The sequence below is a fragment of the Euwallacea fornicatus genome, chromosome 13 (assembly GCF_040115645.1).
Source record: "Euwallacea fornicatus isolate EFF26 chromosome 13, ASM4011564v1, whole genome shotgun sequence".
Classification (NCBI taxonomy): domain Eukaryota; kingdom Metazoa; phylum Arthropoda; class Insecta; order Coleoptera; family Curculionidae; genus Euwallacea; species Euwallacea fornicatus.
In genome coordinates this window covers 1551041-1575137 of record NC_089553.1, presented here as the reverse complement: position 1 = coordinate 1575137, position 24097 = coordinate 1551041, and the positions used below count along the sequence as shown (strand labels likewise).

Here is a 24097-nt window from a genome sequence, read left to right as displayed (position 1 = left end):
TATTTCCACGTTCACTGAGACCAGTAATAATCCAAGTCATTCCGTAGGATTTGCGGCAATAATTATTTGGGACTCCATGTATTTAATCTTTTTTTTTTTTTTATTGAAAGAGAAATGACTAAAGTCTGGAATCTTTAGAACCTACTTAGCAGCAGGTATGGGATACTGGGGCATGGTATAGCAACATATTTTCAACCCCAGTGAGCAAATTTGGAGAGTCACCAAAAAACGAAACTAACTGTTAGGGAAGTTGATCATTTAACTACTGTTTCGCCACAGATCGTTTTGCTGTAGCTCGTAATGCTGTTAAGCTATAGCCGGAAAAGTAAAAAATCAAACCCCACCACTGGCCCCCACACAGTGATAATAAATATTTGTTAATAATGCAAATGAAAGAAAAAATAAAGGAAAACACATTTGTAGGCATTTTGAATAATTAAAACATGTTTATTTAGAGTTTTTTGTTTAGAAAATGATATTTTTAATCAGTATTTGTTTCCATTCGTATTTACTCGTCACCTTATTTTTTACATTGAATCGCCACGTTTTACTATTTCAATGTCTTCAATTAAATTTTATTTATCGATAAATACCATTTTTCATCTAGAACTACGCACCACTATGTCTGAAAAAAAAAATTGCTATCTTTGTCTCAAAAGCATATTTAACTAATTTTCAACGATTTTGACTAATAAACATGTTTTAGTGGAAAAGAAAATCAAAATCGCGTCCAGCATTCTATTTTACCTTTAAATTAACTTACCTTAGTAAATTAATACTATCAAAGTCTTATAAACGCAATTTAATTAACATAAATCAACATGTAACTTTTACAAATGGCGGCAAGGAAATTTCAAATTAAGGTGGCCAATGAAGGAAACTGAGCAGCGTTAATAGTGCCATCTTTTGTCTAGTGGTTTAACTGTCCGATTGATTTACTATTTTTGCCCCACCCTCCCTTGCAATTAGCGTGTTTTACCCCTTGTTTGTGCATACGTCCATCAATTGAAGGTCAATCTAATCTTCTCTCCCATTAAGATTTACAAGGAAAATTCTTCCTCGCTCTTAATTCTTTCAGTTTTCTGCGAAAATATAAGCATGGAAATTGAATAAAATTAGTCAACAAATGAAGTATTGGACTTAGGACTAACGGTTCCCCATTATTTCAAAAGAGTTTTTTCTCGTGGTTGTTTTTGAAGTCTCCTTCCTTAAAAATATCAGTGTTCTTTTACGGCTTCCTCAAACCAAAAGTTCGAGTCAGAAATGGAGGCCTTTAGTTTCCTCATACGAGGTAGTTTCCCCATATCTAGTCAAGTTCAAGGTTACAAAAACCTGGAATAATCATTTGCAAAACGTTAATTGTTGTAGTCATTCCATTGGTTGCAAATGATCATTATATATTAGTAGAAAATGAAATTGAGCATAGATGATCACAAAATAACGCAGAATAGACGAAAGTCCACGGGTGAAATGAATTTATAAAATTTTGATTCTATTTCATTTTTATTCCCTTCAAAACCGTTCCCATGTAAAATGATTTTTTTCTGTCACATCTTTGATGAAAAATAATTAAAAATCAAACATGATTTAAGTTTTTATTATTCAATTTTAGTTAGAGAATAGGCACAATTAAGAGGCACTATAGAATTATAGTTCTTCTGTTCAGAAATGGACAAGTTCTTTTGTCCTCTTATTCCGTATGCTGACTTTGACTTACATCTAAAATCATTTTCTACTCAATTTTTTCAATTATCCAATTCGTTCATGGTCAATTTCATTCTCTGTCTATTTAAGATAATCTGTTGCGACTGGTGGAATGATTTGCTTCCAAATTTCCATTTTACAGTGTTTTCCTTATTTTACGTTTATTTAACACATTTTTGCGTAAACGAAAAAAAACACAAGTTTAATGTCTGCATTAAGGTGCTTATTCGATTTTGAGTGGGTTCTTTAAGTTCAACCTCATCGTTCTACCGGTCGTGTACCCCAAAAAGTATGTGCACTTTCGGCAACGAAATTATCTTGCGATGGGTCAGGTTTGCGAAGCAACGAACAAGATTTTTATTTTCTTGTTTCTTTTGTAATGTACCCCATTACTACGCCTATGGCAACGCCCTTTCTTAGAGCAGTTTTACAAATAGCGAATGAATTTTGGTACTAGTCGCTCTCAAAACGGTCTATTTGTTCAAAAGCCTTTATATTTTAACATTGCGGTATTTTTATTCAAATAGTGCCACTGCTTCAGCAAGACGGATTTTTTACAATGAAGAATCATTGTAAAAAATCGAGCTTACTCATCCATAAACACGGGTCTAGCCTATAGGTATTCTTTAGCTAGGAATACGCCTATGAATATTTGCCAAGGCTTTTAGTACTTAAGCTCTTGGTTACATAGAAATCTCTCAGCAGAATAAATGATTGGTCCAGTATCCTGAGTTTTGCTCGAGTTTGAACAAAATCCACCATATCAAACAAATATCACAAATGAAAATATTACACTTTTATAGTTTTTTATTGTATCATTAAAGATTTGGTAAAAGAGATTTTCTACTAAAACTAAAACTACTTCTATACTAAGTAGAATAACAACAAATTCGGCATGTGATACTCTAAAAGTTTAATCTGGTAAGTTCCATTATTAAGCCTAAGAAAAGTTGACCCAGATCAGTTTTGGCAAATGCTGCTCGCTATACTGGTAGAATGTCCCACTATCAGGTACTACCAGTTTAATTTGGAATATTGGAATTGTGCAAGTGGGAGACGGACCGCATAAGTTTCAAAATGCATTCGACAAAGATCAACAATGAAGTGGGCGGAGTCAGTCCAGCCGGCGTCTCCACTTCGATGTGTAAATTAGTATCTATTTCGCTGTTATAGAATTTTTTTTAACATATCAGATCAAAAAGCAGAAATGTAAATAAATTGAAAAACGATTAATGCATCATTAGAACTCATATTAGTAAAAATTCTGAAATGGGGAGAGATCTGGTAACCCTAAACTAGCTCCGCCTACTGGACTGGCCTGTCCCGCCTTCGTCTCCACTTAGATTTTTAGATCAGTACCGATTTCGCTGTCTTTACAGTATTGGAATATTTTTAAAATATTACAGCAAAAACGACAATATAAATAGATGAAAAAAAACGATGTATTCATCAATAGAATATATATCAGTAAAAATTCCGGAACGGTAAAAGATCTGGCAAAACACCGAACTGGCTCCGCCTTCTTCAGCTGTTAGTTTCTCAACCCACTTTGTTGCTCTTTGTCTGAGTTATGTTAAACCTTATTTTGTCCTTCTCTCACTTGTGCAATGCCTATGTTGCGACTTGAACTGATGATACTTGATCTTATCACGTCCTGCGAACCGGCCTATTAACAAAAAATGTTTGGGCCAAACGGGTTTGCTTAATGCTTCAAGACAACGACCTTTTAGGTGGGTTAAAAACCTTAAAATGGTCGCTACGGGCTGTCTGGCCCACGGCTTAATTTGGGAAATTGTACGACGAAACAAGAAATTAATTATTTTAATTTGAAAATCTGGTCAATCTATGAAGACATGATATTTGTCTCAGTTTCAGATGTTTATAAGGCTATTGCTCCACGAGTCCGCAAAATATCCGCGTTCGAAGTTTGAAAAGTGCCCAAGGAGGAGATTCAAATTCTAAATTATTGATGTGCGCCTTGAATTCACGGAATAGCATTTTTAAAAACCTTAATTTTCAGTCTTTTCAAATTCGCAAAAAATTGGTACTAACATGACTCCATATCTCAGAAACCAAAAAAGTTGTTGCAAATCCAATTGCGCAAGGTCTTAGAGCGGATCAAGACGATTAACTTGAAATACATTTTTGCGACAATTGCCTCATCCCTTTTTGATAAGCAAAAATTTAATTTTACAGTAGTTGAACTTAAGTTTGAAGAATCTCGGATAGATTGAATAAATCACAGAGATGAGGAAATCACGAAAGTGCCTCTACCACGCAGAGGACACCTCGCTGGGCCCGTCATGTCTCACCTAAGACGAACTACAGAAGTACCTCAGAATAAATGAAAGATAGACATTTTGTTCAAATTTTGACCAAATTTTTGGATCTTCAGGAATTATAATTGCTAGAAGATCACTTTTTACCATGAGAATCAGTCCACTTTCCAGAGGCAGTTTCATATGCGGAAGGGGTCAAATGAGCGAACCAGCTGCTGGCTGACCAAGAGCGAACATTCCATGAGTAGCCTCTGATTGATCACGATTCTTTTATTATTGAACATCACCCCCAGCACTCTGATAGGTGGGAGCCATTTTCACAACTTTAGGTATTTCGAAGCACTTGAGCGTCTGGACCTTACCACTGTGATGGCTGTATGCTGGGCCACCACACAGTAGTATGCTAAATTGAACCTACTAGAAGCAATCTCCATTAATTTACTTGTTTGTTAAAAGTTCCAGGTTGCCTGAAGAGGCCTACTGACTAGTTTCTCCTCTTTTATTCTTGTGCTGATTGGATCATGGGGAGTAGTTTGGGGCCGTCAACGGAAACCTTATTTATCTTTCTTAGGTTTTTGCAATGTTTCTCAAAAAATAAATTATTTATTTAATATCAATTAATAAATTCCAGTTAACTGTAAATTACCAACTTTATCACCATTGCTAGGGCTCATATACGCATTAGATACGTCTTTACGAACATTGGGGCAAATCGAGCTAAAAATAAAAACAGTGGCAGCGCCGCTTTGCAAATTTCACACCGCGGATACAAGGAAATCAAACAACCCACAACATACTATCGTTTGCTGTTTAACCCATTGTTGCCAATTCTTCATAAGGGTTGTTCACAAATTTATCCCGGAAACCACAGTACTCCTGGGATTAATGTCAATCCTGATTATAAATTTTAACATTTAATATAATCATTGATTTAATAAGAAGCTTTAACTTTCCCCAAATGAGTTCCAATAGTGATTCCTCATTTTTCATCCCTGCGCGCATCACTCTGACACATAATCGGGTCAAATCAATATCAACCCCTCAATGAATTGCATGGACACAACACGGTTGATTGAGGTTAAACAGTTGCAAGTTACATCACAATTTCAACCCTGGAATCGGTGGGCACTCCATCGTCAGCCACGACGCTGCTCTACAAGGTGTTCCCCAGTCCTGGCATAGCCCGCAGCGTCTGGGCCCTGCCCCAACAGACATCTTGTAACATGGTGGCTGATGCGGAGCACCCTGCAGCGACTGAACACGAGAAGAGCGGACCTGATACTGCGGACATCGCTGAACAGACCCATAAGAATATCTTTGATCTAGTTAAAGCCGATGGGTATAATATCCGAAACGCTCTAGATTTTCGTTTAAAGGAGCGACTTTCAGGGAGCTTTCTGATGTGGAAGACTATGTGGAAAAACATGGAATTGAGGTGTTGAGGGCTAGAGATGAATGGGGATATACTCCGGCTCATTGGGCTGCACTGGATGGGAATGTCGAGCTGATGCGCTTTTTCATCGACAGAGGGGCCCCTGTTGACTTGCCCTGTCTTGGTACTCAAGGACCTAGGCCCGTGCATTGGGCTTGCCGCAAAGGTCTAGAAGAGCGATTTATTATTCCAATACTCACAATTAACCTTTCATGCAGGTCATTCTGCAGTGGTTCAAGTGCTTCTCCAAGCAGGGGTTGCAATAAATGCCGCGGATTTCAAAGGACTAACCCCTTTAATGACTGCTTGTATGTTTGGAAGAACCGCTACTGCAGCATATTTGCTAGGGATGGGTGGGTAGATTACATGTGAAACTTTTTATACAGAGTGTCTCAAACATACACCGACAAATTTTAAGGGGTGGCGGGAGGGATCAATACAAACTTTTTTGCTTAAACAAATATGTACCTGTAAAGGATCGTTTGAGCAGAAAAAACGCAATATGGCTTTGGTTATTATAATCACTTTTTGTTTCTGTTAGATACTATTTTATTGATAAATAAACGATGGCTTATAATAATTGTTTAAAAGATTGACCATTTGCTTCAATATGAAAACTGCACCGTCGGTTCACTGACTCGCGTACCCTATGGAATATTCCAGGAATAGCTTCTAGATATGTGCAATTGGTGATTATTCTTGATAAGAGATCTTCCTCGTTACGAATAGGCATTTCGTAGACCGGCGACTTGAAATAACCCAAAAGGAAAAAAATCCAAAGTATTGAGATGAGAAGAACATGTGAGCCAGGCGATGCAACCTTCTATTCTAATTCATCGGTGCACATCGGTAAGTTCTTCAAATGAGAAATTAACGTTTTTTTTTCTTTTGCGACCATGTATTTATTAAAGAAAAAAGTTTCTATTGGTGTCTCTAACCACCCCTTAAAGTTAGTTGGTATATTTTTGGGACACCCTGCCGAAGGGAGTGTGATAATAATTGGTTTGCAGGAGCTTTTAACCACCTTATTGATGTGAATGGAGACACAGCTATGCATTGGGCGGCCTACAAGGGGTATCCAGATGTACTGAGGCTTTTGATGTACTCGGGGGCAAATTTGCAGAAACCTGATCATTTCGGTTCAACTCCATTGCACTTGGCATGCTTATCTGGAAGCCTCAGTTGTGTCAAGTTGCTATGCGAAAAAGTATACTGATTTAAACTCCTTCTACAAATGGTATACTTGATATTGTTGGATTTTAGCACGACATTGATATGGAGCCTAAAGATAAAAACGACAAAACCCCCCTAAACCTTGCAGTGGGCCATAGACACATGGACATAATCGACGTGCTTCAAGTGGCAATCAAACGTCGATCGGGGTGGTTCCCCCCTGTGAGCGAAATTTGGGGGCTGCTTTTTGGCAGAGCCGGAAACAGCAAAATCCCACTTATTTTTTTCGTGTCTTCCGTGCTCTTATGGGGCTACCCCATGTATTTTATTCGGGTAAAACCGCATCACAAAATTAAACCATAAATACACCTAAAAATCTAGGTGATTCCGATTACATGGAACATCCTACGAGGCTCTCACTACTGCTTCATCTACTGGAATATGGTAATGTGGATCTGCTGGATAATAGCGAATCGCAAGAATCCAGGTTATATAGCCATGAATTCGGATTCCTATGCCAGATGCATTAAGCAAATCCCCTATTTCGATAAGTGGAAAAAACGCAACGCTATGCTAAATCGACTGTGTCATACTTGCAGAACCCTGCGCCCTATAAGAGCTAAACATTGCCGAGTGTGCAACAGATGCGTGTCCTACTTTGACCATCACTGCCCGTTCATTTACAATTGCGTAGGACTGAAGAATCGGACTTGGTTCTTCATGTTTGTAATGAGCGTCGCCATTAATTGTTCCTACACTATTTATTTTGCCACCTACTGCATCGCCATTGAAGGATTTGGGTTTATGTACATTTTGGGACTTGTGGAGGCGTTTGTCTTTTCGGGATTAGGCTGGATTTTGACTTGTACTGCCGTAAGTCTTCCTTGAAGTAGAGAGTGTGTAAAAAGCCATCAAATTTTGTTTCTTCAAGGTGCTCCACGCCTGTATGAATCTCACAACCAATGAAATGGTCAACTACAAGAGATACCCGTATCTTCGGGATAAACGTGGCAGATACTACAACCCCTTTTCTCGAGGTCCTGTTTTGAATTTAATGGAATTTTTTTTCTGCACTCCTGACGATTTGGAGGAGGAGCCTCTGTATGAGTACATATGAGGCTGAGCGTATAATTGAAGCAAGAAGAAAATATGCCTTAAAGTTTGTGATTTTAGCTTTGAAGGTAAATCAAGAAATGCTAGAGGTTTTGGAAGAGTATTTCATTCTCTGCTAAAACAAAATTGTCTATTTTGACATAAATTTGTTGTTATTAGCATTATGAAATAAAGAATGTAAGTATAGAGAGAATTTGACTAATTATGGTTTTATGCAAAATCCAAACAAATGCAATGTGTAATTGTAATTTAATTAATAAAAGAGGGACGTCCCATGCACACTAACATAGTTCGTATCCTAGTGCATGTTTTGCACGTATTTTTGTTACTTAACCTGGGATTACATAGTTAAGTTTTGGTTTTACCACCATTTTCTGTTCCGAATAACGATACGTTATTTTTTAACTTTGACAGAGCCAACTATCTCATTCGAAATTTTAGACTTTAAGCAATGCTTTTTAATTAGAACCTGATGGCAAACATGCCTGAATTGATGTAGTACAGACACACTAAAAATTCTTTAAAGAAAGAACAGGAGCTATCAAGCGTAGAGACATCGAAATATACTTACTCCAAGTATTGCAAAAAGCACATCAAATATTAAGAATGTTGTTTTTTGGTAACCAGTCCAGATTCAACTGTCCATGACGTCGATCGTTTTGAGTGAAGTTTTCAGGCCTTCCAGAATATACGTCTAGAAGATAGGACTTTTACTAATTGGTTGTATTTTAGTGATTTGACTCGTTTTTTCTCTAATCGTACTTTATCAAGGGTGAAAAAAACTCATAATTTTGAAAATAAATTAATAATAAATAATTAATATTATTCGTATATATTATTTATTTGATAGTATAATTAAATAATAACGAACAAATTAGATTTGCAAGTCTGAACCCAGATCTTAAATAATAATTATTACTATAACTTATTACGAGCTTAAATTAGAAGTAATAAGGCACGAATTAGGTACATTAAAACCCTTCAACATCTTTTCAGTTCTCAGAACAGAAACCTCTACTTTTGAGCAGTTAGAAACCATAGTTCGAAATATTTTCCACTAAACATATTATTTACATCAAACTATTTCTGGAGCTAATGAATAAATATATAACAAATAAGTTATCACAAGTTTTCTTATTGTACTGGTTAATATAATTATTTTTATTCAGTAAAAATAGTATTCGAATCATCCAAGTGTCCAAATAAAGTGTCGATTGGATCAAAACTTAGCGTAATACTTAATGAAGCGCGATACCTTAATGACTCTAGACACTATTAACTACCATAATAATAATACTTTTAAAACGCTCATTACTTTTTAATACTGGCTTTGACATTATTCCCACATTGTTTACTAGGGCCTTCAATTAACTTTCAAGATCTAATACCTAGTTTACAGCAAGTCGAAAGTCATATTATTCGATTAAGTATTAAATTATTAATGTGTTATTAACTTCAGCTTCAGGGTAATACCCACCGAAATAAAATGGAAACTGGGTGTTGGTGAGAATCTTGGTTTCTATGGTAATAATTAATTAACATAAAAATTAGAAATACATTAATAATTTAGCCCTAAAAATTCACACGTTTCCTACTTTAACTGAAATTGAACTAAATTATAGATTAAAAATCAAAACTACAAGACCGAGTGTGGAGATGTAGGTGGCGATGTTGACATATTCGAAGACCTTCGGTTTAGCAACTTTTGACTGTCGTCTTCGTCGCCTTTCTGCAAACTCAGAGACCGGGCTAAATTATCGCGTAATCTAGAAGAAAACAAATTTCAGGGTTAATGTGGGTTCTAAGGAAAATTAAAGTTATTGAAGCGCTGGAGATAATAATATCCCTTGTTCATAACATTACAAAAAATATATTAGTTAACATAAGCACGTAGCATAGAGTTGTTTAAAGCAAAAAGCTGGAGTAATAATGTAAAGATTAATTGTATAGTAGGTTGCCTATATTTGGGAGAAAACTGCATCTAAATTAACTACGTTTGTATCGTTGAGGATCAATCATGACATCGTTTTTTTTTCAGAATTCATGTCAGGCAATTTACTGTTTAAAACGTCTGACTTATATATAATTGCCCATAAACACAACAAGTAATGAAAAAAGGTAACTTAAACACCCAACACTAAAGAGTATAGAGCTACAAGCGACAATGCTAAAATGAAAATTTACCGAATAGTTATCCTTCTTCTCCGGTTTTATTGGGACAAACAATTAGATTAAGGCTTGAAAAGAAAACAAATTATATTAGTTCACGTTTTAATTATTAATAATAAGAGTTTATTAGTGCCAAGAAAAAATTACTTTGCAAAACCCTTTGTAACACTTTCAAACTTACCGGCTAAGCCTTTCTTCGTCTCTCTTCCTTTTCAAAATCTCAAATTGGTCCTCTTCGTCGTCTGTAGCTGAGCCAATACTAACTTTGTCAGTCGTGTCAGCGTCACCTCCAGTGGGGGCGGAATAAGCCATCGGGGGGAAGGGATCGTAGACTTGATCAGCAGCATAACTATCCATATTCAATTTAGGATAAAACCAGAAATACATCGAAACTTACTCGTTAGAAAAACTACTGCTCTGAGGTACATCAATGGGTTCCGACCTTGGCGGGCCAAAAACTTGCATCATTGTCGGTCTAGGTTCTCTATTTTGCGACTGTTGTGAGGTTATAGTGGTCTGCTCGTCCACCTAAAACAATAGATGAAAATTAAAAACTGTAGATTAAGAAAGTCTGAAAAATCTAATACCTCCTCAATAACATCGTCAGTTATTCTTTTCACGCTAGTTCCCAGCTTCTTGAGCTTGTCGTCGCTAACTAAATTGACCAATTCATTATATTCCGCGTTATTTTCTCCCCGAGAATCATTTTTATTTTCATCTCTGCTGAAAAAACGCTTTAAAAGGCTTGTGACTGATGCCACTCTTGACATGGGCATGGCATCTGGAAATTTCTGATTTTAAATGAAGAAATGAAATCTGAATATCTCTAATAATCAGTAACAAAAAATGGCAACAGTGCAACAATTTTTGTCCAACCGCCACTATAACTACTACAAATCTAACAATTGTTGCCAAACTTTGCTATTTATATGGATTACAAAATTGTTCTGACTTTTGATGCCACCCAACATTTGTTGAGCTATATAATCTAACCTGGTACGGACGATCCCATAGCGAGACTATTTGAAGAATTTCTCCTACTTTTCATGCTGGGTTGTTTGTTTGCTGTGAACATTATCGGTCCACTTTGCATATTTTCTACGTAAGCTTGCATTGTATCTACCTTGACCGACGGACCTACAAGACCTGCAAAAAACGATAATTATTATCAAAGTGACGGATAAAAAGTGTCAAAAAGCAACACCATATAGGGCTATTTTATTAGTATTTGCGACACTACCGCACTCTAATTAGTTTGAAGAAACGCGTATTAAAACAGAAGTTTAAAGAAAAAATATTATAAACAAACAATCACCTGAAACACTTATTTTAAATAAAGATCATTAAGCATAATTTTCACAGTTTGTTTGGCTGGGTTTCCTCCACCTTCAATAAAACATTAATCTACATCGACACTGCATCTGTGACTGAAATTCTCACCTTGTTCTTCAGGTTTGACCGCAATGTTAGCCGTTGAAGGCAAAGGATGTGTATTTCTCATTGATTCCGCCGCTGCTGCTGCAGCAGTATATGGCAACTCCGGAGGGAAAACCTCGTCCCAATACTGATCTTTCACCAACTCTGGATGATCATGGTGCATTTCGTCGACTATTAAATAAGAAACCTGCGAAATAGTGCGAAAAAAGGCAAGAAGTTTAATGGTTATACTTGCAAATTCCGATCCACCATCCAGTTAACTTCAAAATCGTCATCGTCATCCCCGAAGGGGTTTATTAAGCTCTCGGCCACTTTCAACCAGCCCACGTAAAAAAAAAACTGCAGCGTTGTTAAAACGGGAAAATAGAGCTCCAGGTGATGGCGGTTTTCCCCACTGTTATCCGCCACCCATTGATGACCCATTAAGGTCGTTAAAAAGTAACTATAAACAGCCAAAGTTACTACCTATAAAATGGAACTATTTGCACGTTTCGCATGGGAATTGTGGAAGTTCACCTGGGTGTAGACTAAAGGCACGCTAATGGTGTCGAAGCTCAGTAACAAGCCGCATTGGCCTCGAAATTTGTTTAATTCATCAATTAAGGTTTTTACTGCAAAATCGTCCCGAATTCTACCTTCTTTTCTTGCTCTAGTTATAATGCTTGAGGCCCAAACTATTGGCAACCTAGTTCAGAAGAAGTTAGCAATTCTAAGAAAAATTAGACATGTTAAATTGCTGAAATTTTGAAGATATGGGGATATACTCGCAAATTCATAATATAAAGATTGCTCAGACTTTCACACATAGAGTGCGTGCAAAAAGAAATAACATCACTTCCAACCTAAAGATTTACTTACTAATAGAAAGCTCACATTATTATCCTATATGTGGATTCTAAGAGGAATTCTAGATGTAATAAATTGAACATGAAAATTTCCTATGCGTATTTGCAAGCTTTCATTATCAATAAAGATTTAATTACCCATAGGACTCAACTTACAACTCTGCTCTATAATTATTCTTTTCCAGGAATAAATATAGAATAACAAGTAAAGTAATTATAACCTAACAAATTTTATAATATATTACAGACGTATTGAAAATATGCTATTATATTTTCAAGGCAGTTGTAAATATTACACAAATTAGATAAATCCCAGTGGGTTATAGAAATTTAAGCTACTTATTAGCTCCGTAAAACTGGTCTAATAAAATCAGATTTTACTTGAAATTGAAAAAGCATTAATCAATAGAAGATATGATGTCAAGTTTAATTATTTGCTAAAGTACTCAAAAAACTGCTTACCAATGCTTAGAATATTTAGGAAATTTCTTATTCAAATCCAACATAATTTCCTTCTCACTGATATGCAGCAATCCAGCTTCTACAAAATGATCTAGAGTTGGAAATCTTTTTTTCACTCTTGGAGCTATCATTGTGAAGGTCATAGTTACAGAAAGACACACATAACGCATTATTGTTCTTCGCATTACTCTGCCCCTCTCATCCTACCAAGAAACAGACAATTGACACACTGGAAATGCCATGTATTTTTATCTACCTGGCCATGAACAGTTGCACTAACAAACACAGCTAAGGGGTCTGGAAAAGGGATTGCAGTATACTGATTCCACCACCTTGTCATCACAACTGAGACATAAAAACCCAAAACAAAAGAAAGGGGTATGAGATTTGCATATTCATAGCAGTATTTTGCAATGCTTTCAAATAGTCTGGAAGAGGGAAAATTTCTAGGAAAATGAATTATTTAGCTAAGGATGTATCTTACATTTTGCCAGGTTCATCCAGCAAAAATCGGTAAGTAAAATTTAGGCTGTAATAAATGAACAGGAATACTAATAAATCAATCCAGACTAGCTTGTAGATACTTCCTTTCCATCTGTAATAATATGCGATGCAAACTTTTGCATTACTATTTTTAAAGTTTCACTAAAGTAATAAACCAACAAACCTTCCGAGCAGCTTCAAAAAGCATCCCAAACCTCGACATGTGGCAACTTCTCCAGTATAAGTTACAGTCATATTGTACACAACTTCACACCAATTTTATGTTGCCGATATCAGAAAGAACTAGGATAAAATATTCATTGTAGGAAACGGATGACCTCAGCTTAAATTTAAGTTTACCAAACTCAAACTTTATTACAGCAAGATACCCACAAAACCATCTTCTGAAAAGCAATGAATCATTGTTACACATTGGACGCTTTTAAATATCGCCTATTCGTGATATAACGAAATTATTCTGTAATCATCACATGTTTGGAGAGAGGATAATGCTATACAAAGAGTATGGACGAATTGTGAGGAATTTACGCCCGAAAGTGGAAATTATGCTGTGTAAGAAGGTTTGTTTAAACTGGAGTATACTGTGTAAGAGGGATTTTTTGATAATTGAAGATAAGTGAAGAGTTTTTAATGAAATTTAAAAACGTAGCTGAGAGTAATTTGGTTAAAGTTCAAATAATTAAATTCAGTAATTATTGTAAAAAAAAAATTAATGCATTGAGGTTAGATTGGTTGCTAACTAAAAACGTCAAATAAAGTTATGCTACTAGAGGACGCTTGTTTTTGTTTTCATCCTTCCTCGTTGCCAAAATGTTGGTAAATTTCTAACTGCAAAGATGGAAGTTGAAATTTAATTGACTTTAAGATCACAATTCATAAAGCAGTAATTTATTTTCCATCTTAATTCAAATACGTATCAAACTTTTTACAAACAAATCAAACAGTTTTAAAATATAACAATAATAAGACTACATCGAAATTCCGCAGTAGTATAAATAATCTGAAAACTGGCAACACAGTACTTATTTCTTTGAAATTTAAAATCTCCCGGTTCAATTTTGCTTCGAATTTCCAATAATTTGATCCAAAATTCATCACATAGGTCTTAAATAATAAATTCTGATTAATGAACCTATGGAGTTTGTCATGGATTTGCCGTTCGAGTTAATACACAATTACTGAATGAGACAGAAAAATAATGTCATTAACCTACATGTGTTGCGGGCACGTGAAGCACCTTTAACTTAATGACAAAAATATTTTTGTGACTTTAATTTTATTAAATTTACAATCAAAATAATAATAATGGTAGAATATGTTTGCTAAATTATGATATGGTAAATCCCATAAAGGAAAAAAATTGTTCTTCAATGACATTTGAATTTTGTGTCTTACATAAAAGATGCATTTTTTCCAATGTTCTTTTTCACGTTGGCAAAATGTCCCTAAATTTGTTAGTACTAAGGAGCAAGTTTGAATTTAATTGATGCTAGGATTACAAACCAAAATTAACGAAGCAGAAATCTGATTTCAACCTTAACTCGGATGCGTATCAGAATGTTTCTAAATTTGTCTCGTGTTTTTAACATATAAGGCCAATAAGAGTATATCATAATTTAGCAGCGTATAGCAGGGGAATAATAAATTTGAAAATTGGCAACACAGTACTTAATCCTTTGAAATTTGAAAACTGTCGTTTTAATTATTGCTTGCGGGATTTTAATTATTTAATTACAAACATTTTGACAATTTATGTATATTTGAAATTGATTTTATAATTTCTGAGCAAAATTGTCGTTCTTGATCGTTTTGTTTCATTTAAATATTTTTTTTATTGCGTGAACTTCTCTGTTGAGCGTGTAGAAGCTCAAATACTAAGAATGGTATTTAACGAAACCAAAACGGTTAAAAATACTTATTTTGCTCTGAAACTATAAAATTAATATAAAGTATAGATAAGTTAAGAAAAAATATCAAATTAAGTTTTAAGAAGTTTTAAGTGTGTTAAAACGGCAAGCCCATTTAATACAAGAATAGTATGATATAGAGGGTGTAACACATTGTCATAGATAGTTCAGGGGGTGATAGTACTGCAGTACTGTGCAAACTACCAAAAAAAATGCCAATAGATCCTAGATCAAAAACGCCCCATTTTCGATATACAGAGTATCAAAGTTTAACATTTTTTGCGTATGCTTTACGTTAATTTTTAAAGTATCGTACATTAATTTCTTTAAAATCCTCTACCTAAAAATATTAAAATTGTCGCCAGCTATATATGCAGAGTATGATATTTTTTGGATCATGTTCTATTTTATAATTTGTATCTTTTTTGGGAAAATCCAGCATGAATTTTGACACGAAATTTAAATTCCTTCTTTAATTCTAGTAGCTCCCTTAGAAGGCTTTTGCAGATCCATGTTTATACTAACTTTTCTTCATATTTTCGAATGTAAAATCAGTCTTTGAAACATGTTCTCCTATTTCATTTACATCCTGTATGTTCAAATAGGCTCCGCGTTTATTTGAGTGTTGCTTGATCCCTGGGTAAACCCGTCTGACGCCTAAATCTCTGGGTATTTTTTCTTGTCAAGGAGTAAATATTTGTTGCAACGTCTTTAGATGCCTCAGAATTCTCGACACGACAGAACTCCCAGGAAACAACTCGCCATGATCCAGAGACTGAGTCGAAGATAGCGTATCCAGGCCAATAAAAACAAAGTAGCTTTTATGTAAATTTGAAGGACAGTTCCGGTCTTTTACATTCATTATTTCTATATGGAGAAGATATGTCCAGAATTGACAAGAAATATCACACGAATGCTGCTGAAATGGACAGTTTTGAACTGAATGTCATGATGAAAAATTCAGAATTTCTAAGAAGCACTAAGGGAGTTGATTTTTTCTTAAATATCCCTTGTGCGGGTTATTTAGATTGAAAAGACAGTAACAGTCTTGACACGCCCAAAACCAACAAAGGGGGGTGATCCTACAAGACTAGGTAGAAAAAATGAGTTTTTGATGAATCCTAATGAAAGTTATCATGTTTACTGCCTCGTTTTCTAATTGACAAAATCTAAGGCTTTCTCTTGCCAACAACCAATAAAAGACACATTGGTATTGGTTTCGAAAGTGAAGCTAAAACTTGGCTTTAGTCCACTTCTGACCACTCCTACCTTTGTCTTGAGTCAGCAAGTAGCATTTTCACCGACCATTAGACTGAGGCGCCTGCCGTGAAAGTACTGTAAACCTTACGGTTCTATAGCATCGGTACGACCTCGCAGGAATTGACGTTGTGTGTCTGCTTAATCTTACATCAAAACAACATATAAATATAGGTGAATGAATGTTTTGGGGCTAATATTTCTTCGCGTTCATTGTCAGGGTAGTATATCATGACAACTTCGGACCATCACCCCTCATCAGGTAAAAATAACTGACATTGACGAAACAAGACTATTAACCCATAAAATTAAACAGTGGACGAAACTACAAGGGAAGACATTCCTCTCAAATATGGGGCAAATAGGCAATCGAAATGGTATAACTGCAACGAGGAGTGTCTTAGCGGGTCCAAGTTTATCAGTGTGGCATTCGGTACTTTGACCATCGTGATTACCATCGCGCTCCTAATACAGATTTATTATGGAGACTATCAGGTAACTAAACACTTAATTAATACATTGAAACAAGCAATTCGCTGTTTCAGGTCGTTCCTCATGGAAGTGTTGCTACAGATAGTTTGGAGTGTTCAAGCATAGGCACCTTCATCTTAAAGCAGGGTGGAAATGCGGTGGATGCGGCCATTGCAAGCGCGTTTTGCTTGGCGGTGATTACCCCACATATCACAGGCTTAGATGCGTAAATGTACATAATAAAATGCAGCAAATGTTACGTTTAAATTCTACAGGGCAGGACAAATGATGATTTACAATCACCGCACTAGAGGGGCACCAACGGTTATAGAATTCAGCTCATCCAACATTTCATCAGATAAAATACCCAGGCTGGTCTTAGGATTAGCGTATATTCATCAGCAATATGGCACCATTCCGTGGAGGCATTTGGTGGAGCCTTCAGCAGTTGTAGCAAAGTGGGTAAAACTCTTTTAAACATAACGCATAAAATGTTTGAAAAATTTCAAACAGAAATGGTTATGTGGTGTCCAAGATGCTTGTTCAGGCAGTAAATCGGGTAAACGCTCAGGATTTGTATGGAAGGTTGGAAGCGGGACAGCGTCTGCATCATGAGCAATTGGCAGTTACTCTATCAACAATTGCTAATATCAGCGAAAAAGGTGCTTTTATCCATTAATTGAGCTCATATAAACTGTTTTTTTTTGCAGAATTGTACAGCTACGTTGATTCCACCAATCATCCAGTCCAATCACAAGCTGTAAAATCGACGTTTCATGGCTACGACGTTTTTGTCCCGAGTGTAGAGTCTATGGGGCCAGTGTTATTAGTCAATTTAAGGTATACTTTTTTAGCCGCTGAAGGCCAAATCTAATTGTTTTTACAGGGAAATCGAGAAATATAACTTTACAGAAGTAAACGTAGATACCACAAAGAAAATATTTGAAACCACTTTAAATATATATCAAGAATTTAACATCGGTGCAAGGTTTCATGAAGGTACCTCTACCAACGTGGCTGTAATGGATTTGGACGATAATTACGTATCTTTAGTAACGTAATATTGCACCCCTTATTAACTTAAACATAACATTGAATTAAATTTCTTGCAGGGGCATGTATGCCTTGTTTGGATCCGGAGAGTTAACATCGCACGGGTACGTTTTAGATGTGAAAAAACGGGAAAAACCTTGCAGCCGCCTCCCACTCATTTTAACAGACAATAACTTTATTTGTGGTAAACGAATGGTGCTAGGTGCGAACGGCATTGCCCAGGCAAGCCAGCTGTTATCGAATTTAATAATAGGAAACAAAAATGTCACTGATGGTATTGAGGCCCCCAGATTCTATTTACTGGATAACTCCACAATAGCTGTCGAAGGTTGTATAACTGACTACCAAAACTCAAAAGTTACTTATAATTATTAATAGCTTTCCATTCACCTAAATTCCAATTGGACCTCCTAGAGTACCTCAAAAAAATTCACAAGGAACCTATGTTAATGCCTGAGCCTTATTACAGCAGCAACATTGTGGCGAAATCAAAAGACGATTTGAATTCCCACTCTGACAGTCGAGGGGGTGGAATAGCAAGTAGATTTTGATCACTATTTTTAGGTATTTCACCACCAAAGACAAAGTATTTATTTAATACATATTTATTACAGCTTTAAAACTCATTTACGTAAAAAAAAATAAAGATTTATCTCCAAAATCTAGACTAATGTGATCTTTGTTCTATCATTTGCCATTTCATCTAAAATATTAGAACACAATTTCATGTTATCCAAGATATTTGGTATGGTCAGGTGCTTCATTAAAAGAGCGTGATCCAACGTAAATCTAAAATCATTAGTCAAGTAGAGGTTCTTATTTACTTAAAAGGAAAAATATCAACCTACCGACTGTGTCTAATACATTGAATAGCAGTACAATGGGCCGTAGAATGTAATTTTTGGCCTATTTCATGTATTAAATGCATGAGATAGTCTTCATATTCGTTTATGCATTGTATTTCTAAACAAGAAAATGTTTTTGATTGCTTTATATTAAGACCAAGTTGTTGAATCATGACTCAAGCTTAGTTCACCTAAATCTGACTCTTCTAAATTTTGGTTTTATAAGAAATATAAAATTTACTGTCACAACAGATTAAATTGGATTAAATTTGAAAGCAGGATTTATTATAAAATGTATAAGAAAAAAATTACAATCCACCTAAAATGCACTTAACATATTTATGTTGTTCTATGATTAACTTGCATATCTATAAACTCTCCAACATATTTTAGATGTTTCAAGTTTCTTATACTTTTATTGTACTATGTTCAATGGTTGCAATTGTTATTTTCCTAGCTCTTAAAATCTTTTAGCTAATATGCATCCTCATAAGATGGAATTGTCCAACTGCTTCTTCATCTTCTATGCCCAGCTCCATTCAGTATCATCTGTTATATTAATCTTGTACATGTAGTATTGCAATCAACAATGTTTAGTTCTGTTCAGTTCTAAGTTTTCCAAATATTTCAACCTAATCTCAAGAGACCCCAGTATACACACTTTTGAAAGGACAAGGAGCTGCTGTTATTTCTAGCACAAGAAAAGCAACATAATATATATATCAATTCCTTACATATTTTCATAAATTATGAGGGGTTGAGCTCAAGCCATGATTCAACAACTCTTTCTAAGGTTCAAATTTGAAAGCCAAACCCTACCTATCATAAACTCTGGAGGATTAAATTCAACACATTTGATCCCATACAAAACTGGTATTTTCTTATCTGCAGGCCTAATTAAGCCCTGTATTGCAAGATCATAAGCAGTTTGTGATTGCATATCTATTCCACAGGTCCTTATTATTGAAAATTCAAATAAAAAAGGTTTAAGTTGAACTATTTGGGACCTTACTGAAACATTTTTTTTTGATGTGATGCCTGCATTGCACTCAAAAATCTATCCATATGTTCCCGTTTCACATGCTTCCAATTGGACCTCATTACAACTTTCCCTGTTTTGAAACAATTATCTGTCACTTGTCCTAAGACACCTTTAACTTTGTATGCCCTTGTTGACCGATTTTCCCTCATGTATTTAGCTTGTTTAGTGCCCCACCTAACACCAAATACTACATCTTGTGAGTGGATATCACAAGAAATTGAGTATTATAAAACTTACATAAGACTCCACTGGTATGAAACCCTAAATAGTTTGACCAAGAAACTGGCAGATCTTGCTCTTGATACCGAGAACCTACTACCAGTGGGTGGTCAGCATAGTTGGGTCTTACCGATACAGTGAGTTTTTTTGATGGATCTCCTACTATAGCAACAAAATCAGAGGGAGGTCTCCCTTCTAAACTATTCATTTCTGTAATGATTGGGGTTTACGTCTCAGAAAATTTAAGGAAAGACGCATTATTACCCTTGCAAATTTTGTGTATAAGAATTCTTCTCATTTTGAGTACAGACACTTCTGTTGGTTTATATACGCAAATAAGGCCCTTTAAGGCATTCCAAACAACAGGTGCTTCTTGGAGGAGCATGGTTAGAGACGAAATACAATTAGGGGATGAAATAATGTATTAATTAAATGAATGAATTTTTAATTTCCTTTGAACAGGAACTGTAAGAAAATAAACAAGAAACAGTAAAAGGAATAAACTATCGCCGAAAACAAACTATATTCTATTAGAAATCAATGCAAATCTGGCTTTGAACTGTCATTTGTCCTTTAATATATTGTGATAGTATGACACATACATTTAATTGACAATGACATATGTTATTTATAACAGTTGATGTGTCATAACATCTGAATGTTCAAAACAAATATTTGTCTCTTTTTTTTTTCGAGCATTACCTCAAGTTGGAGGCAAGTCGACTATTGCCTGGAGTATGCAAGATATAATTACCGAATGTATTGTGTTTATCCTTTATTTAGCTTGAAATTTGAGGTTAGTTTTATTTCAAGAGGAACGAAAAGGAATGGGTTTACTTTTCTTTCTTGATTTTTCGAATTTAGTAAAATATACACCAATTTTCCTAATCTTCATTACTTGACAAATTAAATTATATAAGGCTAAACCTACTGGTGTTCATTGATTTCAAATGATTGATTTGTCACCCCAAATCTCCGACGAGGTATGTTTTTACAATAATTCCATTCAACAATTTTTGAACAATAATATTAATCAAGCCGATTACCTCCGATTATACTAGCATTTCTTTAAGTAATTTGTTTTCTGGGATTTGGCGCCTTTATCTGTTCCTAACCTATTTTCTTTTCGCCTCCATCTTTATACCTCTAGCTTAGACACGTGTACTGTATGTTGTCTGTTTGTAAGATAAAGCCAACTTTTAAAGGCATGTCGCAGCTTGCTTCACTTCAGTCTGCAATTCTGCATAGAAAATGCAGTTTTCTGAACTTTCTCTTTTTCCTTTAGTTCAAACTATAAAAACAAACTGTCTTTTTAGATAAACAATGTAAATACTAAAATTTCAAGCCAGTCAAATGCATCCTGGAATTTTTGCAATTCTACCATTATGCAGGAAATTGTACCAGGAGTGTACCTTGGCTCTTACATGGCAGCACAGCCCCATTGCCTTCCAAATTTACTACAAAAGGGCATTAGGTACAGTATTTAACTACTTTCGTGTTTCCACATTTTAATATAAAATATGGCTTTTAAGGTATATTTTATGTGTTAGAACTGAGGCAGAGTCGGGTTATCTTAGACCTCAGTTATCCAATCCAGCATTCATATACCGAACACTTGACATTGCTGACAAAGAGACTGAAAACATTATGAGATTTTTCCCTGAAGTTAATGCCTTCATTGATGAAGCCCTAGCTAAAAATTTTAAAGTGCTAATTCAATGTAGTAGTGGTAATTCGAGAAGTGCCTCTTTTGTATTAGCATACATCATGCAGAAATTTAGACTCACTTTCAGGTTTGTTAATTGTTTAATAGATGTATATGAGGAGCTTTGCAATGGATAATTTCAGTGATGCCTTGGACTTTGTGAAAGCAAAGAGAATTTCTGTGGATCCAAATGCAGGATTTCAAGCACAATTATTTGAATATGAACCAATTTACCAGGCAAGGTTAAGGGTTACCATTGAAGGATCTTCAAGCAAATGTAGGCCCAAGAGGAAATTAGAACAATTAGCTGGAGCTGGTGGGTCTGTTTCAACTAGTGCTTCCTCTGAAGCAAGTGTATTTTTATGGATCTATTTTAGTTGCTGAAATTGGCGATTATGTTGTAGCTCCTCCTCCAAGCCCAGTTTCATGTGAAGGCTTAGCTCTCAATGCCGGAGCACCAAGCCAAAGTGACTTAACAAGTCATTTGTACAAGTTATGGCTGTTACAAAGGTAAAAGTTGATATTTACCTTTTGGTAGTTTATAAGTTTGTTGTGTTAAATTGTTCTCAAGTGTAAATGAAAGCAATCTTAATTTGTAAAAAATGTTAAGATTTGCTTTAGAGAAATATTTCCATATTGGTTTTATTAGTGTCATGAATTTGTCTATAATTGGCAAGAATTTGTTATTATAATATTATAAGTTGCCACGTGCAAAACCACTTACAATATTATTATAAGTGGTAATTTATAATGATTTGTAAACCCCAGAAAAACTGGTGATCTCTAATAAAATATTTTTCAATATATTTATTATATACTTATTAGGTTAGTTTATTAAATTAGTATTAAAACTGTTCATTATTATTTAAAGCAAAGCATTAGTAAATTACTCATGGGTTTAACATTTAAAGAATTTTTACTCTTTGGAGTAATTATTTTAATTTATTATGAACAACTTAATAGCAACATAGTCCAATACTGCTGTATTGCAATTAAGACCAAAAAATAACAAGTATTAGTCAAATTCTATTAAAGAGAATTCAAGTAGAAAGTTCTTTAAACCAATTAAGTATTATTTTAATACCCTACCGCGATTTTAGAGAATCATTAGGTCAGTGTTGCAATGTTGTAAATCATCATAAAATTATAGAGGAAAACTATTTTTATATTTTTATAAATGTGTATATAGGTTTGACTGGTTGTGTAGAAATGATCAATGAATAAAGCCAAGTTTCCAATAAATACCATTATTTTGTTACTCACTCTGAATGCATAGGAGAGAACAAGATTTCTGGTCATTAGAGGATATATATATATATTTTTGGAAAAGTTTGAGGGTTTATTAAATTTTAAGAACATAAATAGACGTTCCTGTTACTGCATCTGAATATTTTTTTTGAAGGTAAGAGCATTTACAAAATACTTGGAGAATACTTTATTGTAATGTTTAAGAAATCTTTGCAGGAATCAAGGCGCAGATCAAGTCTTCGTTGTTGTCGTCCTTAAGTTCCCACTTAATGTCCACAGTCACCTATAATGAAATTATACAATTAACCATTACATCAATCTTGAGGCTTACCCTTGGGTATGCAGAAAGAATGGGCAAAGTGGTGACATATTTGTACGTAGCTCCTGATTGAACTGGACATACAATGCCAGAATCTTGACATCCGTTCGAGTTAGGTAGGTCGAACGGTGCGGGAATTCCCAGGACGACTCCATGCACTACTGCTTTCAACGACCTGGACTCTGTGGCTATATTATCATCATTAGTAAAACCCATTTGAGAAGTTAAATGGGTACTTACATGAGGTGAAGGTAATCGCCATGGTGACGTTAGAGTTTCTCCTTAAAATGCATCTCTTTGCCGATGGTGTACATTTGGAAATATCCACTGATACTATATTACCATGCACCGATCCTGTAAAGAAAAACCATGCAGATGAGTGTATACTGAAAATCTATGTACTTACCACAGTCAGAGAAGGTAGCTGACACTTCAAAAATTACGGCAACTATTACAGCAACTGATAATAAACCTTTACAATAACTCATTGTAGTGGATAATGAGAGCTGAAAATTCACGTTAAGTGATAGCGTTGGTAGTGGTCAAGCGATTGCAGAAAGAATTTATTTCAATAGATCCGAGCCATTATTATCAAACAAAGGACAAAGTTTATCTACACTTGCCGGCCGAGCAGTGACACATTCTTTACAAATACGGATTTGTGTATTAAGAGCCCTCGCTTTGGGTACTTCGACACTAAAAACATAAAAGGAGATGATCAATGCAGAATACTAAAGTAGCCTTAAGGCTAATATGCCTTGTCAGCCGTTAATCGAAAGACAAACACACAAACGTTTTTCTTTTGGGTTAAGGAGAACTATAATAAATCAGTCTTAATTGGTTTTAATTTGATTAAGACAATTTGGTTTGGGAAGCCTTATACAGAGTGGTTTTAATCACGTAACCTGGGAAA

The 24097-nt window shown here is 35.1% G+C and overlaps 6 protein-coding genes and 1 long non-coding RNA gene across 11 annotated transcripts; 3 read left to right on the top strand and 4 right to left on the bottom strand.

Annotated features, from left to right (window-relative positions):
- Nucleotides 1–4128: 4128 nt before the first annotated feature.
- LOC136342888 (uncharacterized) lies at nt 4129–4680 on the bottom strand. The gene is made up of 3 exons (XR_010732707.1): nt 4630–4680; nt 4469–4569; nt 4129–4400 (listed from the first exon to the last, which is right to left on the bottom strand). It is a non-coding gene; the product is annotated as an uncharacterized lncRNA (long non-coding RNA).
- Nucleotides 4662–8526, top strand: Patsas (patsas). The gene is made up of 7 exons (XM_066289144.1): nt 4662–5322; nt 5373–5581; nt 5634–5768; nt 6426–6622; nt 6679–6921; nt 6970–7461; nt 7520–8526. Exons 1-7 carry the CDS (start codon nt 5207–5209, stop codon nt 7703–7705), a joined length of 1578 nt encoding a protein of 525 aa, XP_066145241.1. The 5' UTR covers nt 4662–5206; the 3' UTR covers nt 7706–8526.
- Best1 (Bestrophin 1) lies at nt 8515–13843 on the bottom strand. 3 transcript variants are annotated; one of them, XM_066289141.1, is made up of 13 exons: nt 13458–13843; nt 13282–13400; nt 13099–13209; nt 12871–13042; nt 12615–12817; nt 11824–11992; nt 11539–11772; nt 11311–11494; nt 10864–11016; nt 10458–10651; nt 10268–10398; nt 10052–10219; nt 8515–9467 (listed from the first exon to the last, which is right to left on the bottom strand). In XM_066289141.1, exons 2-13 carry the CDS (start codon nt 13350–13352, stop codon nt 9338–9340), a joined length of 1920 nt encoding a protein of 639 aa, XP_066145238.1. In that variant the 5' UTR covers nt 13353–13400; nt 13458–13843; the 3' UTR covers nt 8515–9337. The 3 variants fall into 3 exon arrangements, with proteins under 3 accessions (XP_066145238.1, XP_066145240.1, XP_066145239.1); XM_066289142.1 differs by adding an exon at nt 9886–9938 and having other exon boundaries at nt 9405–9467; nt 13282–13843; XM_066289143.1 differs by lacking the exons at nt 12871–13042; nt 13282–13400; nt 13458–13843 and having other exon boundaries at nt 13099–13216.
- A 2470-nt stretch (nt 13844–16313) lies between these two features.
- On the top strand, nt 16314–18357 carry LOC136342943 (glutathione hydrolase 7-like). Its single transcript, XM_066289249.1, has 9 exons — nt 16314–16544; nt 16599–16777; nt 16828–16979; nt 17029–17211; nt 17267–17415; nt 17464–17593; nt 17640–17810; nt 17866–18134; nt 18185–18357. The coding sequence occupies exons 1-9, from the start codon at nt 16514–16516 to the stop codon at nt 18355–18357; spliced, it is 1437 nt and encodes a 478-aa protein (XP_066145346.1). The 5' UTR covers nt 16314–16513.
- Nucleotides 18358–18395: 38 nt separating this feature from the next.
- Nucleotides 18396–20465, bottom strand: LOC136342944 (pseudouridylate synthase TRUB2, mitochondrial). Its single transcript, XM_066289250.1, has 6 exons — nt 20177–20465; nt 19931–20122; nt 19664–19880; nt 19471–19607; nt 18655–18769; nt 18396–18595 (listed from the first exon to the last, which is right to left on the bottom strand). Exons 1-6 carry the CDS (start codon nt 20295–20297, stop codon nt 18469–18471), a joined length of 909 nt encoding a protein of 302 aa, XP_066145347.1. The 5' UTR covers nt 20298–20465; the 3' UTR covers nt 18396–18468.
- Nucleotides 20466–20590: 125 nt separating this feature from the next.
- Nucleotides 20591–22859, top strand: LOC136342947 (serine/threonine/tyrosine-interacting protein-like). 3 transcript variants are annotated; one of them, XM_066289253.1, is made up of 5 exons: nt 20591–20708; nt 21229–21386; nt 21445–21705; nt 21761–21933; nt 21995–22859. In XM_066289253.1, the coding sequence occupies exons 1-5, from the start codon at nt 20670–20672 to the stop codon at nt 22129–22131; spliced, it is 768 nt and encodes a 255-aa protein (XP_066145350.1). In that variant the 5' UTR covers nt 20591–20669; the 3' UTR covers nt 22132–22859. The 3 variants fall into 3 exon arrangements, with proteins under 3 accessions (XP_066145350.1, XP_066145352.1, XP_066145351.1); XM_066289255.1 differs by having other exon boundaries at nt 20594–20708; nt 21761–21937; nt 21995–22129; XM_066289254.1 differs by lacking the exon at nt 20591–20708 and adding an exon at nt 20715–20895.
- Nucleotides 22860–22989: 130 nt separating this feature from the next.
- LOC136342949 (ecdysteroid-regulated 16 kDa protein-like) lies at nt 22990–23964 on the bottom strand. Its single transcript, XM_066289256.1, has 4 exons — nt 23591–23964; nt 23425–23538; nt 23197–23372; nt 22990–23148 (listed from the first exon to the last, which is right to left on the bottom strand). The coding sequence occupies exons 1-4, from the start codon at nt 23670–23672 to the stop codon at nt 23065–23067; spliced, it is 456 nt and encodes a 151-aa protein (XP_066145353.1). The 5' UTR covers nt 23673–23964; the 3' UTR covers nt 22990–23064.
- Nucleotides 23965–24097: the final 133 nt, after the last annotated feature.

Excerpts from the sequence above, each read along its gene's own strand:
- LOC136342949 (XM_066289256.1), bottom strand. The coding sequence starts at position 23,672 with ATGAGTTATTGTAAAGGTTTATTATCAGTTGCTGTAATAGTTGCCGTA. Across the intron at positions 23,373-23,424 it reads GGCGATTACCTTCACCTCAT|CCACAGAGTCCAGGTCGTTG; the intron begins GTAAGTACCCAT and ends ATGATAATATAG. Across the intron at positions 23,149-23,196 it reads TTCTTTCTGCATACCCAAGG|GTGACTGTGGACATTAAGTG; the intron begins GTAAGCCTCAAG and ends ATTTCATTATAG.
- Best1 (XM_066289141.1), bottom strand. The coding sequence starts at position 13,352 with ATGACTGTAACTTATACTGGAGAAGTTGCCACATGTCGAGGTTTGGGA. Across the intron at positions 11,495-11,538 it reads TGGTGGATCGGAATTTGCAA|GTTTCTTATTTAATAGTCGA; the intron begins GTATAACCATTA and ends ACTATTTCGCAG. Across the intron at positions 10,652-10,863 it reads TATGGGATCGTCCGTACCAG|ATGCCATGCCCATGTCAAGA; the intron begins GTTAGATTATAT and ends AGAAATTTCCAG.
- LOC136342943 (XM_066289249.1), top strand. The coding sequence starts at position 16,514 with ATGACAACTTCGGACCATCACCCCTCATCAG. Across the intron at positions 16,980-17,028 it reads CATATCACAGGCTTAGATGC|GGCAGGACAAATGATGATTT; the intron begins GTAAATGTACAT and ends TAAATTCTACAG. Across the intron at positions 17,416-17,463 it reads TGCTAATATCAGCGAAAAAG|AATTGTACAGCTACGTTGAT; the intron begins GTGCTTTTATCC and ends TTTTTTTTGCAG.
- LOC136342947 (XM_066289253.1), top strand. The coding sequence starts at position 20,670 with ATGTATTGTGTTTATCCTTTATTTAGCTTGAAATTTGAG. Across the intron at positions 21,387-21,444 it reads TTACTACAAAAGGGCATTAG|GTATATTTTATGTGTTAGAA; the intron begins GTACAGTATTTA and ends ATGGCTTTTAAG. Across the intron at positions 21,706-21,760 it reads AAATTTAGACTCACTTTCAG|TGATGCCTTGGACTTTGTGA; the intron begins GTTTGTTAATTG and ends GGATAATTTCAG.
- Patsas (XM_066289144.1), top strand. The coding sequence starts at position 5,207 with ATGGTGGCTGATGCGGAGCACCCTGCAGCGACTGAACACGAGAAGAGC. Across the intron at positions 5,582-5,633 it reads GCATTGGGCTTGCCGCAAAG|GTCATTCTGCAGTGGTTCAA; the intron begins GTCTAGAAGAGC and ends CCTTTCATGCAG. Across the intron at positions 5,769-6,425 it reads AGCATATTTGCTAGGGATGG|GAGCTTTTAACCACCTTATT; the intron begins GTGGGTAGATTA and ends ATTGGTTTGCAG.
- LOC136342944 (XM_066289250.1), bottom strand. The coding sequence starts at position 20,297 with ATGCTCCTCCAAGAAGCACCTGTTGTTTGGAATGCCTTAAAGGGCCTT. Across the intron at positions 20,123-20,176 it reads TATACACAAAATTTGCAAGG|AAATGAATAGTTTAGAAGGG; the intron begins GTAATAATGCGT and ends CAATCATTACAG. Across the intron at positions 19,608-19,663 it reads CATCAAAAAAAAATGTTTCA|GACCTGTGGAATAGATATGC; the intron begins GTAAGGTCCCAA and ends TTCAATAATAAG.